At 41.3% G+C, this 16,344-nt stretch overlaps 2 protein-coding genes across 3 annotated transcripts; both read left to right on the forward strand.

Annotated features, from left to right (window-relative positions):
- Positions 1–1,116: 1,116 nt before the first annotated feature.
- On the forward strand, positions 1,117–5,630 carry LOC139331725 (transcription factor E2F4-like). 2 transcript variants are annotated; one of them, XM_070963358.1, is made up of 10 exons: positions 1,117–1,307; positions 1,618–1,777; positions 2,776–2,885; positions 3,008–3,163; positions 3,322–3,365; positions 3,974–4,038; positions 4,132–4,441; positions 5,016–5,063; positions 5,173–5,217; positions 5,412–5,630. In XM_070963358.1, the coding sequence occupies exons 2-10, from the start codon at positions 1,622–1,624 to the stop codon at positions 5,525–5,527; spliced, it is 1,050 nt and encodes a 349-aa protein (XP_070819459.1). In that variant the 5' UTR covers positions 1,117–1,307; positions 1,618–1,621; the 3' UTR covers positions 5,528–5,630. The 2 variants fall into 2 exon arrangements, with proteins under 2 accessions (XP_070819459.1, XP_070819466.1); XM_070963365.1 differs by having other exon boundaries at positions 1,224–1,369; positions 1,621–1,777; positions 5,412–5,629.
- Positions 5,631–7,075: 1,445 nt separating this feature from the next.
- Positions 7,076–11,888, forward strand: gas8 (growth arrest-specific 8). The gene is made up of 11 exons (XM_070966745.1): positions 7,076–7,209; positions 7,495–7,590; positions 8,177–8,374; positions 9,524–9,724; positions 9,855–9,909; positions 10,002–10,204; positions 10,547–10,699; positions 10,879–10,959; positions 11,106–11,315; positions 11,481–11,546; positions 11,678–11,888. The coding sequence occupies exons 1-11, from the start codon at positions 7,123–7,125 to the stop codon at positions 11,810–11,812; spliced, it is 1,485 nt and encodes a 494-aa protein (XP_070822846.1). The 5' UTR covers positions 7,076–7,122; the 3' UTR covers positions 11,813–11,888.
- The last annotated feature ends 4,456 nt before the right edge of the window (positions 11,889–16,344 follow it).

Genomic DNA, 16,344 nt, shown 5'->3' on the forward strand with positions numbered 1-16,344 from the left:
TTTACCCTGTCACTGGACCAGGAGATGGTCTTTATTCACCGTAGACATTTTGACGTCACAGAAAAGTACAGGTATTAGAAATGACATTAGAAGAGAGAAGAAGAGAAGAGAGAGAGAGAGAGAGAGAGAGAGAGAGAGAGAGAGAGAGAGAGAGAGAGAGAGAGAGAGAGAGAAGAGACAGACTTTATTAATCACTCCACATTACATGCATTACATTACACGCACACACGCCATGCTTCTGTGAAATTAATTCCTCCGCATTTAACCCATCCTGGTCGTCCGTCCTCCGCGGCGGACCAGGGGCGGTGGGCTGCCAGCCGACAGCGGCGCCCGGGGACCTAGCTCCTTCCCGTCACCATTGGTTTTTTAAGGAGGAAACCCCAGGTGAACACGGGGAGAATATGCAAACTCCACACAGCAAGGCCCCCTCATGTCCTCGAGCAGCAGGCACCGAAGGCATGGTGGAGGACACACCCCCGGCGCCGAACCGGGACCTGCTAGCTGTGAGGCGACAGTGTTTCCACCGTACCACCGTGCCACCATTAGCAATGGCTCTGTACTATTAAAGTGTCCCAGTAAAGCATCATGGTGAAACAGTGAGCCAGGATGAACAATGCAGGAATGTGAAAGTGAAGCAGTTCAATGGAACTATTACTTACACCTGTGCTTTACCTCCTGTGACATCTCATTTACTTGCAAATTTGTTATGGATTAGGAAATTTCAGTTTCAATTATCGTTTTACTATTTAGATTTATGTTGTTCTCACACCTTGGCACATGTCACGTTCCCTTTGAGAACACTGAGATCACGTCCTTCTTAAATAGTAAATAAATTGAAATAAATTTTATATTTTGGTGTAGATTACTATTATTATGATTATTATTATGATTATTATTATTCTCTGAAAAAAGCACAATAATTGCAAATGAAATTTTGAATGTTACTTGAGGAATGTTTAGTGTAGATGACAATATCCATTAAATAAACTATTAATTCAATATCTCTTCCAGTGTGTGGTTTTAAAAAATAAATGATCATTTTGGTGCGATGTATTTTATTGTGGTCGGTGGAACGGTCGGACTTTTATTGTGAAGGCACGTTTATACAGCGAACGGAAAAAATACGCGCCTTACTCCAGGACATAGAAGGGCGGTCAATCAGTACAGTTGGGATATTGCCATGAACGTCGGCTCTAGACTGGGTTTAAACTGGGGATAAATTTACTCCTCTGCCTAAACTTGCATCGCAAGTTAAAGGACTATCGCCGTTGTACTTTGTGGTCACTCGGACTGCTAACATTAGCTCAGTAAGTGGACGCATCCTCGGCAGCAACTCTGTAGGTAAACGCTGGTTCAGACAGCTCTTCGGGTAAACATAATCGATTCTCCCGATTTTCCCGCTTGGCGCTATGGTCTGCGTGCATGCGTGCAGTCTGCGTGCATTTGTCGTCGTTCTTGCGAATAACCCAAATTTCTACAATAAATTAAACCCTTTTCATCAATACTAGCAATGTACGAGTGAAAAGCTACACAAAACATCAGCGTTAACGTGAGTGTTTCCGGTCTAAACGTTTCATAATAAGCTCCCGGCTTCATTTGTTTTCCTCTCACGTCCAGCAGAATGGATCCCGGAGGTCGCCAACACATTTCAGGAGCCACCGCCGTGCCAGACCTGAACCCGAAACACCAGAGGAGCCTGAGGAGCCTGAACGTGCTCGCCACGAGGTTTGTCAGGTTGTTGCAAGAAGCTGAAGACGGTGTGCTGGATCTCAAAGAAGTAAGTGAGCTGAGACCAGTCCATCACACACGGGTCCCAAGACCGGACATGTCTGAGCTTATTTTGTGCACGATCAATAAAACGGCACTTTCAGATTGTTGTGTGTAATGTAACTTATTGACCAGGACTACACAACCAACACAATAATTATAAGTAACATGAAGTAGAGTTCCAACATGTAATGAGTTAGCTGTCAACTATCAAACTAATTGGGAACTATTTTGTTTTTCAGTTAATTAGTTTGAGTATTTTTATTTGTTTATTTATTTCTTTTTTGAGAAAAAAAGAAACAAATTCTGATTCCACCTTTTTAAATGTGAGTATTTTCTGGTTTCTTCAGTCCGCTGTGTAATTTTTGGGTTGCGGGCAAAACAACAAATGACGTTTTTCACCGTTTGCTGAGTTTTTATAGACCAAACAACTAATCGATTAATCAAGAAAATAGTCAATAGTAAAAATAAATGGTAGTTGCAGCCATAATATATGTCCAGTTAGTCATGTCTACAGAGCATTTAAAAAATAAAAATAATGTAACTTAAAACTCTGCATTTCATTTCCCGTGAATGCCAGTGTTCACAGTGTGCTCTGGGGAAGAGGAGTTTTTACTGTGCTTTTTTGGGATGCCTTGATATGTGTGTCTGTTTACTGTAATCAAGTGTGAAACAAAATGAAAAAAGGTTAATATGGATTTAGGTCTTTTGGGAACTAAAACCATCAGTATTTCATTCTTTTAGCTGATGCTGTTGCTAAAGCTGCTGTCAGCCAAAACTTTGTGTCCTCAAAACTCTGCATCCTTCCTGAACAAACGTCTGAGAGAAAGTGGGTTGTGGACTTTTAATATCCACTCTAAGTGATCTGTAAATGTCTCAGTACAGTACGCCAGCAGATCCCCTGAGACCACGAGATCATAAACTGTGTGGACCATTGTGAAACAGAGGGTCTAATGGGATGAGGCCAAGGAGGAGGTGGTGGATAAATGAGTTTTTTGTCTTCCTCAGGCTGTCAGAGTCCTGGCTGTCGGACAGAAAAGGCGAATCTATGACATCACTAATGTGCTGGAGGGCATTGGTCTGATTGCGAAAATGTCCAAAAACACAGTAAAGTGGAAGTAAGTTTTTAACCATGGCTCGTGTGCATGCATGTGGAGACGCATGTGTGTCAAGAGTGTGGTGCAAAATGTTGTATGTTTTATAATGTGATTTTTGTGGGGGGTTTTCCCTTCAAATTAAGGGGCACGCTGCCAGGAGAAAATGCACATGAGTTAACCAACAGACTGACGGAGCTCAAGTCTGAACTGGAGGACTTGGAGGAGAAAGAACATATGTTGGACCAGCAGAAATTCTGGGTTGAACAGAGCATCAGGAACACAACAGAAGACTGCAGCAAATATCCTTTTTACAAAAAACAGGAAGAAAATGAGATGATGGGCAGCATTTTGAACATGTGTCTTTCAGGCCTGCTGCTCTGTGACTCACTGACTGAATCCTCGAGGTCTCTCCTCAAATGAACACAATATTTCAAATTGAACCTTAACTCAGATCCACTCTGACCTATGTGAATCACGAAGATATCTGCAACTGCTTCAGCGGTAATGTAGAACCACACTTGCCTCTTAAACTGTTACTCTTGTTCATTTTTGTGTCAGCAATTTCGACACAGTTAAAAATCCAATTAGAGGACCAGTTATAGACAGTGAAAGAGATAGAGAGTGAAATATACAGTCTAGCTCTGCTTTCTGATGAATATCTTCTCAGCACATTTCCTCCTCCCTCATCTCTGGTGCTGTAGAGTTTTCATGATTGATGTATCTGAAGGAAAACTCAGAGATTAATGATGAAAAATCAACACTGTATCCAGCTTTTAAAATGCAAATGGACACATGTGAAACGACAAGTCCACATATGGGGTAAATCCATGTTAGAAACTGTTATTCCTCACTGATTTTTCTATCTAGATACCAGAGAAATGTGTGACAGGAGAATTTTAATGATTCAGTGTATTTTTCAGCCCAGCTGGACAAACCCTGCTATTTATGTTCATGATGGCACTTACATCATCGCAGCAGCTGACGTTTTTGCAGTTAGTTCAGAGTAAAGGCAAAAAGAACCACTAACGTTTCTTTGTAAGTCAAATATATGAAGGCCAAACTAAATCATTGTGTTTTCAGTGGCCGTTTTCTCTCTCCTCTGTCTTCAGGCCACACTCTCTTAGCAGTCCGAGCACCGTCTGGCACACAGCTAGATGTTCCCATTCCCAAAGCTGTAAGTTCTGCATCACTGGAACCCACTGTAGTTTCTTCTTCTTGGATTCTTTCATTGAGATTGGATCATTTAGCACGTGCATACATGTTTCAGGTCCAGAACAGGCCAGCAAAGTACCAGATCCACCTGAAAAGCATTAATGGACCAATAGATGTCCTGCTTCTCAACAAACACTCTGCCAGCACTGTTCCTGTCGTGTTGCCAGTCCCACCGCCTGAAGACATTTTACGCAGTGCCAGATCAGCCATGTCCACCTCAGCTGAAGGCAGTGTTGCACCATGTCAGGCTTCAGCTGATACCAAACATAGCGGCACACCTAGAACGACAACCCCGGAGGACATGCGGCATCTTCAGCCATTGTCCTCTATAAACGCTGAGCCGAACAGAACTGATGCGTCTGGATGTGAGTATTTTATTGTGTATTTTAAGTGTGTTTTCCCATTATGTTTTGGGGTTGTCTGGAACGCCTTGAGGGAATTTTTTTCAAATTTGGCACAAACGTTCACTTGGACTCAAGGATGAACTGATTAGGTTCTGGTGGTCTAAGGTCAAAAGTCAAGTTCACTGTGACTTCAGCTGGTGACTTCAGCTGGTGACTTAACTGGTTCGTGAAGGCATACAGCTGTGAGGCAGTAAATCTGTTTATTGATGCTACTGAAAGGGAAATCTAACACTCCAGTTTGGCTTGGACTCGACCCCTTTCCATATTGATCCAAAGTGTAGATTGGAGAGAAGATGACTTCAATGTTAAGTACGTTAATGTTACGTAGAAGCATCACAGCTGAGGTGGAGACAACACAGATGTCAAGTTCTTCCCTCACTGACTGATGACCAGTTATAGATCTCAGTGGTTTCAGGTTCTTTCTCTGTGTCTTTTGATTATTTCTTGCATGCTAATGCAAAAATGTGTCCCTGTGTCATGTTTGTTTCTTTCAGTGCTTCTTTCATATTGATTTTTAAAAATAATTTTTTTCCAGTGCGAGATTTATCGAAAGAACTGCAGGACATACTCCAGCCCACCAAAGGTAGGCCCCTTATCCTGTCTCTGAATTATTAATGTTCATTAGATTCTTATTCAGGTTCATTGACTCTATGTGAATTTATGATTAAGTATGCTTTCCCCTTATTCTGTAGAACTAATGAATGCAGATCTAATCACAGAGCTCCTGGCCTCTGAAGGTAAGTGCACTATTTTCTGACTTCCTTTATATTGTATTAATATAACAGAGTTAAAAAAAGTTGGGAATCTGTGGAAAACATAAATAAAACAGATTGTCATAGTTGTCCCAACCTCTTTGGAGTTGGGGTTCATCTGTCATATATTGGTATTTACAGTGTATTTATGTTAATTGCTTGTTTACCTCTGCTCCCAGTTTTCTCTCCGCTCCTCCGTCTGTCTCCGCCCCCATCTGAACAGGAATACACCTATAATCTGGATGAGAGTGAAGGCCTCTGTGACCTCTTTGACATCCCTGTTCTCAATGTTTGACCTCCTAACTTCAAATGTAAATATGTTTCATCAGGACATGTGCAGAGTTTTCTGTTTTTAAATGCTTATTTGATTATAACAAATAATAAACTTTTTTTTTATTATTTTGTGTTCACCTCATTCATATACTGAGAACCAAAGTATTACACACACCTTGCAATAATGTGCAGTCCAACACAACACCACAAACCACAGCCTCAGTCAAATTAAGGGCTCTTTGACAGTGTCAGCAATAATCACAAAGATTCTCACCATTTATTACAAGGCTGATGTAATGAATTGGATGAAAATATGCAGGAGTTTGAATTGTGGTCCCTCATGAATCTTCCTTCAGCTTTATAGTTCAATTTTCGTGACGTTGCTTTTAAAAGTCTATCACACGCATTCAACTTAAACCGTGGCAACGCTTAACTGTTGTGTGTCAAGACTGAGTCTGCAGCTGTGCTAGCAGCTCTGTCAGGCTGTACTTTCTCATAATACATCCTTGGTGCTTATAGGTGCTGTGGCTAAATGCTAACATTGACACGCTAACATGTTCACGATAGCAGTGGTAACATGCAGATGTTAAGCAGATCTAATGTTTATCATGTTCATTATCTCAGGTGTGCCACAAAAAACAGCTGAGGCTGATAGGAATATCAGCAGCTTTGCTAGCAGTATGGCTAAGAAACACAAGTACATATTTGTCCCAGGTAAGAGCGATCAATATACTGAGAATATCATGTGTGTCCTGCCAAACAGTCCTTGAGCAAGTTACTGAATGCCCTGCAGTCTGAGACCTGCTCAGGTCTGCAGTGCAGCCTGATCTCCTTGTTAAAGCTTAGTAGTTGTGTTTGTCCTCCTGTAGGTGTCACACTTTACCAATGCATGCACACATTCAGAGGCACAGCCACAGAAGGGGATTAGGTGTCTCAATAAGGAAAAATAATGTGAAATGACATTTATATATCACATAGGACATGTAATTTTAGCAGTGTTGGATTTGATTTTGGTCCAAATGATGGAGATCAGTATAATAAAATCAGGAAAGCTTGCATGGTGAAATGTGAATGTTTTATAGGCTTCCAAGAATGAACTTTTTTGTCTTGTGTTATGTGTTTTAACTGTTAAATTCATATCTGTTATATACACCAGCTGTAATTTATGGGTGCCCACAGGAGGAGTTGTAGTTGTTGAAAAATATATCAAACATGATATCTCTTTATAACTACATTATAGTATGTTAGAAACCATGTATTACGATTATGCGTATACTGTCAATAAATTCAAAATTTCTCCCTGAAATGTGATGGAGGGAGAATAAAATAGACATTAAAAAATTAGTCACTCAAAATTGAGCCCAACTGTATCGCAGAGACATTACTGTCTTTTCGTTGGGTGGGTTGGGTTAGGTTTAGGTATAAGACTGTTGATTGGTTAGGGTTAGGGTAAGAGCAATAGGGTAAGCCAATCAGACGTAGAGGAAGGCGTGTCAGGGCTCGCCATCATAGATTCGCTTCCTGGTGATATTTGATGACGACCGCGTGCTTGTGTTGCCATGGCAACACGTTTGCGACCAACACAACAGGGTAGAAGTGAAGTGGACTTCTCTGCGTATGAGAGTTAGCAAACTGTGTGCTAGTTTCTCAAGACTATTGAAATATTTTCTGTCTCTCCCTGTTATTTGCCCGCTATATACGATGGTGAGCAAAGGGTTGTTTAAAATAGTTTTATTACAACCGTTTGGGCGCATAGTGAGCGAACTACGGTCGTGTTTAGATGTTAGCTGCCTAGCAGCTACCGCTTGTGAATTTCTTACTTAACTACTCATTTGTGCTTGTTTGTTGTTTGTTGTTACACACGGGAAGCGCAGACTCGGGTTAGATACTTCACCACAACAACTACGCTAACTGTTATATTAAAGAAATGTGCTAGATTGTCATTAGGTAGCAGTTTTAACATTTTCTTTCATGTTGACTTTTGTCCAGCCTCCCAAAAGCAAAGGCTCAAGCAAAAAGCCTGCAAAGGCAAGGACGCCCACACTGATAGATGGCCTTACCAAAGAGGAGATGTCCAAGGACCAGGTCAGAGCTGAAGTGGGATGTGAATGAAAGAGTGGATAATGGTTGGCTGTTTTATGACAGGAGGAAAGGACTCTTTCCTACTCTAACTGATTTGTACATTAAAGGTATTTCTACAAGTCAGTGTTTACATACAGCTGGGGGACAGGTTTGAATAACAAAGGTCAAACTCAGAGTGGTAGAGCCTGAGACATCCTGACTTAAAGTTCCCATTGTGGGTTATGGCCTCAAAATACTGGATACTAACTAGCATCTTCATTAGAGCCTCTCAGGCTGCTGAAAATGCCTGTCGAGCTCCAACACCCCAGTTTTTACAGAGTGTTTGCTAGAAATTTGTTGTCTATAAGGTCATGCCCAGATAGCCTTGAAGACATCATCAGGAATATTTTCTCAGACTCAACTCCAGAGCCACAAAATACATTTTAATTCTGTTTTCACAGGCTGAGTAGTGCTCACTGTGAACACTGAATTGACTTTGACAATGATGCAAAAAGCAACAGTACTTGGTTGTTAAAGTAACCAAAAGCTACTGGACATCTACATGGTCTGGCTCAGACATGCCCACACTAAAAGATCTTTTTTATTTCAGCTGGAAGAACACATTGTGCGCCTCAGAGAGGAGCTGGATAGAGAGAGGGAGGAGAGAAACTACTTTCAGCTGGAGAGGGACAAGATCCACACCTTTTGGGGAATCACAGACAGACAGCTAGAGGAGGTGAAGGCTGAACAAAAAAACTTAGATAAGGACATAGAAGAGGATGAGGGGCGCCATCAAGTAGAGATCAAGGTGAGGCTAATGCACAGTTATACTGTATCTACACCTGCAAACTGCACCCAAATTGACTGGCTGGATTTTCTGTAAATGAAATTAAAAAGTCAGGGAAAAAGTCTTGTGGTGGCATTGCATTTATTGGATATCAGCACTCAGTTTGTCATCATTCATTATCACTTGAGATACATCACTTTTAATATATTATTGAACTACTAGATAAAGAAAAAGTCAATTCAATATGTAAATAATGGAAGCCAGCAATAAATCCCACTTTTTTACTACTATACTATTATGTTGTTAATCACCGGCTGTTAAAAATGGAGTCATGATTATGTTTATGTTGTAAATTAAGCCTCAGAGCTCATACTGCAAATACAGACATGATGAAACCTTGCCTGATAGATTTCCTAGTTTCTCTACAGGTATAATGGGATGCTGAAATGCTGAATATCCCCCAAATCACACATAATAAAAAATTAATTGTTTTTGGCATTTTTTTTTCTTCTCTCAGATCAGTTCAAGGCTTCGCTTTCTGAGATTAAATCTCCAATCTCTCTACCTCTTTGCGTGTCAAAACTTGACAGATAATGTCACCAACATAAGGTTATCTGCTTAAAAGAAGACTGTTTTTATTTATTTTCATGAAAAGTTTGCATTTTATTGAGAGGGTGCCCAGCTGAAGACCTTGTAGACTTGCCTGCATACTTACACTCACAACAGTGCAACCATCTTCTTTTCTCGTGTGAAACAAATTAAGGGACTTAATGCAGGAAAATTTCTCATATCAGAGGAAGGGGGTTGCTAATTGATGTCTATTAGTGAGTTCCGTGCAACAGGATGTAGAGTGATGGTGGCTGGACAACAGAGTGGGCCATGGCCATTTAGATGAAGCTGCCTGTTCAAGGCAGTGGGGCCCACAGTGGTTCAGCCTAAGCAGATACAGTACAGATATAAGGCTGGTGAGTATCTGCTCCTTGCTTACCCACTGCAGGGCCTAATGATACATCAATGCATCATTTAACAGAAATTCTGCACTTTCATAGGATGCTCATGCAACGTTTGCCACATGTTACTGTGTATTGATAACTAGTAAGCAAAGGTGATCCATGAACAAATTGAATGGCTGAATTAATTTCACATTGTGCATTATTTTTTCCCCACCAGGTCTATAAGCAGAAGATGAAGCACCTCCTGTGTGAACACCAGAACACGATCTCTGAGTTGAAAGCAGGTGGTTTAGTCTCCACTGAGGCCGTGCAGAAAGAGCAAGAACAATTAGAGACTGAGCTTCATAAGGAAATGAGGGCCATCATGGTGGACATACAGGAACTTGATAATGAAAACCTTGTCAAGGAGCTTGAACTGGTTTGTAGTACACAGCAAGTCTATTTTATTTCTACACTTAAAGATCTGTGGATTTAATGTTTCTCCTTAACCTGATATATTTCAACAAGCATCAGTGCTACAAACACCAGTGTGGTTGTTATCTCAACAGAAACATGATGAAGACATGACTAAAACAAGGAACAGCTTGGAGAAGCAGCTCGCTGGTAAATAATTAATCTCATTTTGAGTTGAATTCAGCACCCCATGCTGTCAAATACTAAACAGGAGCCATAATTTTATGTTGCTGTTTGTGTAGAAATTAAAGCCAAGTACGAGAAAAAGATGGAGTTGCTGCCACAAGAGCTGGACAACATTAGGAAAAATGAGACGGGAGAGGCAGAGGATCAGTGGAACAGCCATATCGCTGCTCTTATAGAAGACCACAACAAAGCTTTCAGTGACGCAAATGCACTCAATAATTGCATACAACAGGATCTGGATGAGATTGATTCACTCAAGGTATACATACACACATTCAACAGAAAGACATTTTTGGATATTTTGTTCCCAACTTTTGATTGTTTTCATTATTGATGAGTCTGCTGATTATTGTTATGATGAATTCATTGTTTAGTCTATAAAATGGCTCAAAAAGGCCCATCACAATTTCCAAGATGATAGTTTTAAATTGCCTGTTTTGATCAATAGTCAATTTGATCTCATTCATGATAATGTCAGACATAAAAAAGGCTTCAAAAGTTATTATCTGTAACCTGATAATGTTTGGGGTTTGTCAGTGGCAGTTGACTAGTTGCAGTGCTCATTTTGACCCATTTGTGTTTTATTTGCTTTTTTTTTTAGAGACAAATTAAAGACAGTAAGATGAAACAGAAGGAGAATGAAAAGGACCTCGTCCCTGTTTTGCAGGAAAACAAACGTCTCGCAGAGCTTCTCTCAAAAGCCGAGGAGGAAAACGCTGAACATGAGAAAAAAATGAACTACCGAATGAAAAAGGTTGCGTTTGTGTCGATGTTTGAGAATTTTTTAAAGCTCAGTTCACTGCTACAATTGTACACTTCTTATTGTTGCTACCATTACTTTAGCTGGTGCCTTGTGTAGCACGTGTCTCAGTAACTGATATGTAGCATACTATACCCAGGCACGATATTAATTTGTGACACTGTTATTGACAGGATGTGAGTGAAAAGGTCAAGATAAAGGAGCTAAGTGATCTGAAATGGGATTATGAGGCACTGGAACAGAAATTCAGTAAGGTAAGCGCTAAGATTGAGTTGCACAATGCCATGTTGTTTAAGTGTGATTCATGTGCACCTTGAACGTGATCCAAATGCTTTATGTACTTGCGGGTATTAATGTGAATGGTTTTGCATCTGTTTTTGTGCCTGCACATCTAACACAGCTTCAGCTGGAAAGGGATGAGCTGTACAAGACTTTCACTCAGAATATTCAGAATGTGCAACATAAAGCAGACATGAGGAGCGAGCTGCTGGAAAGGAAGCTGAAAGCTCTGACAGACAGTCTGGAGAAGACTCAGGCTCAGCTCTGCGCTGTGCTCTCTGCCTCAAACATAGACCAAACGGCTCTTGGTGGGGTCACAAACAAAGTCAAGGTACTATTGCATGTCCCCCTTTGTTTGTTGTTAGTCATTCACACCTTTAGTGCTCCTAATCACTGATGTCATTTCCTTACTTTGAAATATTTTACAAGATGAGGTGTGTGCCTAATGCAGTTTCGTTTGTACAAGAACATTAAAGAAACGTGTTTTTGTTTGTAGGAAAATCTTGACTCCTTTAATAATTCCATCAAGAACTTTAAGATAAAAAAAGCCCAGATTTTCCAGGTTAGTTCATTTACATACTTCTTGAACATGCTGTCACGTATTTCTTTAACAGATGATGATGTTTAATCTGTTCTTCTAGTTTATTTTTACATCAACATTCATCATTATGTGAAACAACTGTGATCCGGCAGGCCCGCAAGGATTTGCTGCTGACCTATAGAGCAAAGCAAAGGGCTCTTGGTGTCCCTGTGGAGGAGCTTTGTGTAAATCCCTTTGAAAGCAGTCTCACTGGGAAAAGTCTGGAAAAGCACTTGGATCTTGGGTAACCCCAGAATGAGAAGCAATGAAGTGCAAGACTGAACCACTTAGAGCAAATCTCTCTTTCTTTGCTTCTGAACAAGCAAACAAACAAATAAATTAACATGAAACATTGTTTCCCTATCTCATTATTATGGTCTGGCATCTTCTAATTTGAGAAAACAATAGTCATGGAATTTAGAGTAGGGGGTCCATCATGACCATGATTCACGCTGCCCTCCAAAGGCAGAGATAAGTGACTACAGAGGCCGTGAAGTGTAGAAAAATGGGTTCAAGGTTGGCCTGCAATGCCTACCAACAGATTAAATGTGTCACTTTATCTTTTTTAGCTGTTTGAAAAGATCAACATTGTATTAGAAAAATTAAATACCTGATTTAAAAGAAGCTTAAACCTAATTGGACTAAATATAAATACATAAACTGAACAAATCCATATCTTAGCTCCTGTTGAATGCAGTGGTGGTTCTGTAGAGGTCAAAGGTTGCCATTTAAAACCATGCTGTAGTGTCACCTTGCAGTTACTTTGTTTACTCAACACTATATTATTAATTTGAAAATACCTACACTTGATGTTTTTTTTTTTGTTTTTTTTTTCCTAAATCTGTTGAGTAAGTGTTTGACTTCAGTGACAGGACAACAGGTGTCACTGTCAACTTACTTTATGGCTTTTGTTTTGTGACTATGTCCATATAACTCCTGAAGGGGCCATTGTGGAAAAAAGACAGATGCAGAGATACTCAACAGTAAAACATTTAAATGACTTGTATGATGTAGGAATATTGTAGCTCACATATGCAATGTGCAGCTGTTTTATGTTGTAAAAAAAAATCAACATAAATGTCTCAAAACAGGGTTTGGAGCAGGAAAATGTGACCAGGACATCCCTTCATTTAACCGAACTCTCTGACTTTCCAGTAAGGAATGTGAAATGACCTCAAAGAGGCACTGACTCATGGACCCCCTGACCACCAACCTCCTCCCTGGTCCTGTGCCAGCCAGGCTTGTTCATTAACCCATCCCTGAATAGAGACAGAGGTGCACTTCTCCATTGTTAACAAGTCTGTCCCCTCAGTATCAGCAGCAACATTTTAAGTTCTTGTTACATAAAGGCACTTCAGTGTGCTCTGTTCTGTAAACTCATTCACACAGATTCAAGAGGAAGGATGTTTGTGTGTTCGATTTCAATAATTTAATGATTTTTAATTGCTGTTTAGTTGTAAAGCACAATGGGACATTCTGTTTGCATATGTGCCCTCATTGTCACTGTTCTTCAATATGGACATGAGAAATAAGAAATTAAGATGAAGCTAGCCTCATGGTGCTATGGAAATGAGGCCTCTGGCTCACAGCAGCAGCCTCAGAGTTTCTAAAGCTTCCTTTGGTTGGAGCACGGCTGTTTGTGCTGCTGGACAAAGCCATGTGTGAACTTTCATCTCCAACAGTTCACCAACAGTTCAGTATTTCAGTGATGTGACCCATTGTTTAAACAACAACAACAACAACAACAACAACAACAACAACAACAACAACAACAACAACAACAACCTCACCACATTGATTTGTAATCTGCCAGTAAAAAGTGGATGATTTTAATAGAAATTTATTCAACTTTATTGGCTAAGAAGATTACTTTGTGCATAAAGTGGGACTAAAATCTTAATTTGACATTTAATACCAAATGCTGGCAATATAAGCATGTGTCCAAAAACATTTTGCCTTTTCAGTTAATTTTTTGTATATGGGGTTTTTTTTGGTTTGCTTATTATTGTAATTTGGATACTCAGTGTGAACTGCCGTAAAGGGGAGTTATAATAAAAAAAAATAAAGGGTAAAAAAATTAAATTATTGCAATTAAAGAAATCCATCATGGTTAAAACAGGAAGTTTCTAAAGTCAGCGAATGTAATATCAGGTATTTATGCTTCTACATTTCAGTTGGAGGATGGGGCTAAAAGTTGGACTTAAACCAAGTATTCCAATCTCAACAGCTAATTTCACCAGCTGATTTCTGCCATGCCTGAGTTTCCAGCAGAGAGAGGAGGAACGAATGGGGTGGATCCAGTTTCTCATTGAATATTCCTGTGGTGAATCGAGCCCTGCTGCACTGAGTGATCGCTGTTCCCTGCGGTATCAATAATACAGGAGGAAGTTATTGTCCCTGTGCAAGCCACAGTATCATACAGCTAAAGCAAGTGGAGGGAGGAGGTGGTCCTTTCACTCAGGCCTCTAGGGTTTCAGGCCCTGCAGACAGTGGTCTGACTCTAGGGAGCCTGCTGCTGTGCCCTCGCACAGGGCTCGATTGTGAGTCCGCCTGACTGAGGGATAAATGTGTCTAAACAGTCACAGCCTGCACAGTCCTGCTGGCCCAGCCCCGTCAGTAAGACTACACCCCCAACAAACCCAGAGTCACGAGATGAGTCCCAGCTGAGAGACATCTCAATGGGGAATCAGTCAGTGGGAGACATCGGACAGTTAGAGAGTCGGATAGATATCCTGGGTGTGATTAACATGATCCAGATTTTCACCTTGTTTGAGCACCTAGTCGGGTGCTGTGACCTTCCTTTAGCCTTGTGATGCTCCACAATACTGAATTGGAAGCACAATATTTTGTACGTCCAAATAAAAGCAGTGACCTGAAGGACCGAGGCAAATCCTGCGTTAAGAGGTTATGTGCACACAAGTCTCACCACACTGCTGTCTCCCTCTTTCTGTACACTGTCATAGAAAACAGCCAACCAACATCCTGTAGCGTCTCAAGATAACTCATGAAATATGAAGCCAAGCATCAACTCTTAAACCCAAAAAGCAAGTGTCCCAAACAGCTAAAAGCACTGAGAGGGATAGAGGACGTGGGTGGGAGGGGTGCAGGAGGGGAGAGTGAAAGGTGTGGGAGTGATGGTGAAACGGAGAGAGGCACACAGAAAGAGGTCAGCTCTGAGTGTGCTGACACCGCTCAGTTTGAAATGCTGGCAAAACCTTGAAAGGATACTGAAAGAAATGAATGGATTGTAACTGATTGTAACTGTTGGTGAGTTCTGAATTTCTTTTTTTTAAACTCAAATTCTCGTTATTGTGACCGCTGACATTTAAATTGCACAAAAATGAATTAAAACAGGATGCATTATTTGCCACATCTGTCAAATTAATCTCTTTGAGAGTCAGAACTGTTCATTTAACTGTGTATTTAAATGTCCTTCCTCATATTCATAACTTTCTTTGTTTGCTCTTTGCAGCATCACATGTTGACACACTTTTAATACTTCATAGTCTTGTGCCTTTTATAAGTTATGTACATTACTGATTCTTATTTTAGCAACCATGCGGTGAAAGTGGTAAGGTGATGTGGTAGCCAGTCATTAAGGTTTAATATCCCCTCTCCGCTGAGATACTTTACTCCTTGAGTTCATCCTGTCATTGACAGTTTAAAAAAAGCTGTCTGAACATAAGGTGTTGTGGCCTCAATAGGAAAGACAGGCTGAAGAGAAGGATGTGACACCGCTGTGTCACTGTGCATGCTGGCATGAGATGAAGATGGCAGAGAAAGGGCCAGGGATGGCCACTCTTAGATTCACAAGCATCATAGTTTGTGCTGTTTTATTGGGACAAGGATCCCCAGAGAATACAGGTGAGTGTACCACCAAACACATACTAACTAAAATATTTGTATTTTTATTACGTGTGTTCAATGCATGATGCTGGCTCAAGCAGACTCTCATGGGACTTTTTCAGGAGGTGGTAAAGAAGACCAGAGAGATGCCATTCTCAAGGAGATAATTTCAAAGTGGAGCACAGGAAGTGGATGGAACCCTCAGAAAGCTCCGCCAGATACAAACAAGGACCAGACAGTGCACCCTTGGGTGAAGAATATCATGGGGAGCCTAAAAACACTTGGCCTACTTCCCAGCAAGAGCCTGCCTTCATTAAACAAGCCAATTGACAGGCACCGACTCTCTGGCTTTCTCTACAACATCTCTCTGTACCTCCAAGAGATGGGTGCTGAGCTGGAGGAGGCACCAGCAGAGCCAGATGAGGATCAGCTGTGGGAGAAGGTGCTGCATTTCTTTCTCCAGTCTGAGGGGAGCGCTGCACTGAACCAGTGGAACGGTCGGGTGCCACCACGGCCCAGCGTCAAACTGCAGGACTGGTTTTTGTCCCTGAGGGGCAGCTCTCACTGGGACTGGCTCCTGGGGCTGCTGCAGAGTCTCATCAGTCTGTCAGAGCGTCAGCCCCACAGGCCCCTCTTGACTTATTTGTCTCAGAACTGGAGGACAGTGAGTGCTGTGCTGGAGGCTGCGCTTCAGGCTCTAGTGAGTGGAACCTATGGTCAGGCCAGCGCAGGCCTGCAGGGCTTCATCTGTGCGCTAAAGGGTCGTAATGACTGTGCCTTCAATGTCAGCTGGCTTCAGCAGCTGCTGCGTTTCCTAGAAACACGCAACTGGAAGCCTGTGGTCAGTTTACACCCTGCAGGCGAAGGTGCTGAACACAGTAAGGGCTCAAGTGCATTTGGACGTTTAAAGCCCTTCAGCTTGCCTCCTGAGGCC

The sequence above is a fragment of the Chaetodon trifascialis genome, chromosome 1 (genome assembly GCF_039877785.1).
Source record: "Chaetodon trifascialis isolate fChaTrf1 chromosome 1, fChaTrf1.hap1, whole genome shotgun sequence".
Classification (NCBI taxonomy): domain Eukaryota; kingdom Metazoa; phylum Chordata; class Actinopteri; order Chaetodontiformes; family Chaetodontidae; genus Chaetodon; species Chaetodon trifascialis.

Coding starts and splice junctions, on each gene's coding strand:
- LOC139331725 (XM_070963358.1), top strand. CDS start 1,622: ATGGATCCCGGAGGTCGCCAACACATTTCAGGAGCCACCGCCGTGCCA. Junction 1,778..2,775: donor GTGTGCTGGATCTCAAAGAA/GTAAGTGAGCTG, acceptor TGTCTTCCTCAG/GCTGTCAGAGTCCTGGCTGT. Junction 4,442..5,015: donor CAGAACTGATGCGTCTGGAT/GTGAGTATTTTA, acceptor ATTTTTTTCCAG/TGCGAGATTTATCGAAAGAA.
- gas8 (XM_070966745.1), top strand. CDS start 7,123: ATGAGAGTTAGCAAACTGTGTGCTAGTTTCTCAAGACTATTGAAATAT. Junction 9,910..10,001: donor CTTGGAGAAGCAGCTCGCTG/GTAAATAATTAA, acceptor CTGTTTGTGTAG/AAATTAAAGCCAAGTACGAG. Junction 10,960..11,105: donor TGGAACAGAAATTCAGTAAG/GTAAGCGCTAAG, acceptor CATCTAACACAG/CTTCAGCTGGAAAGGGATGA.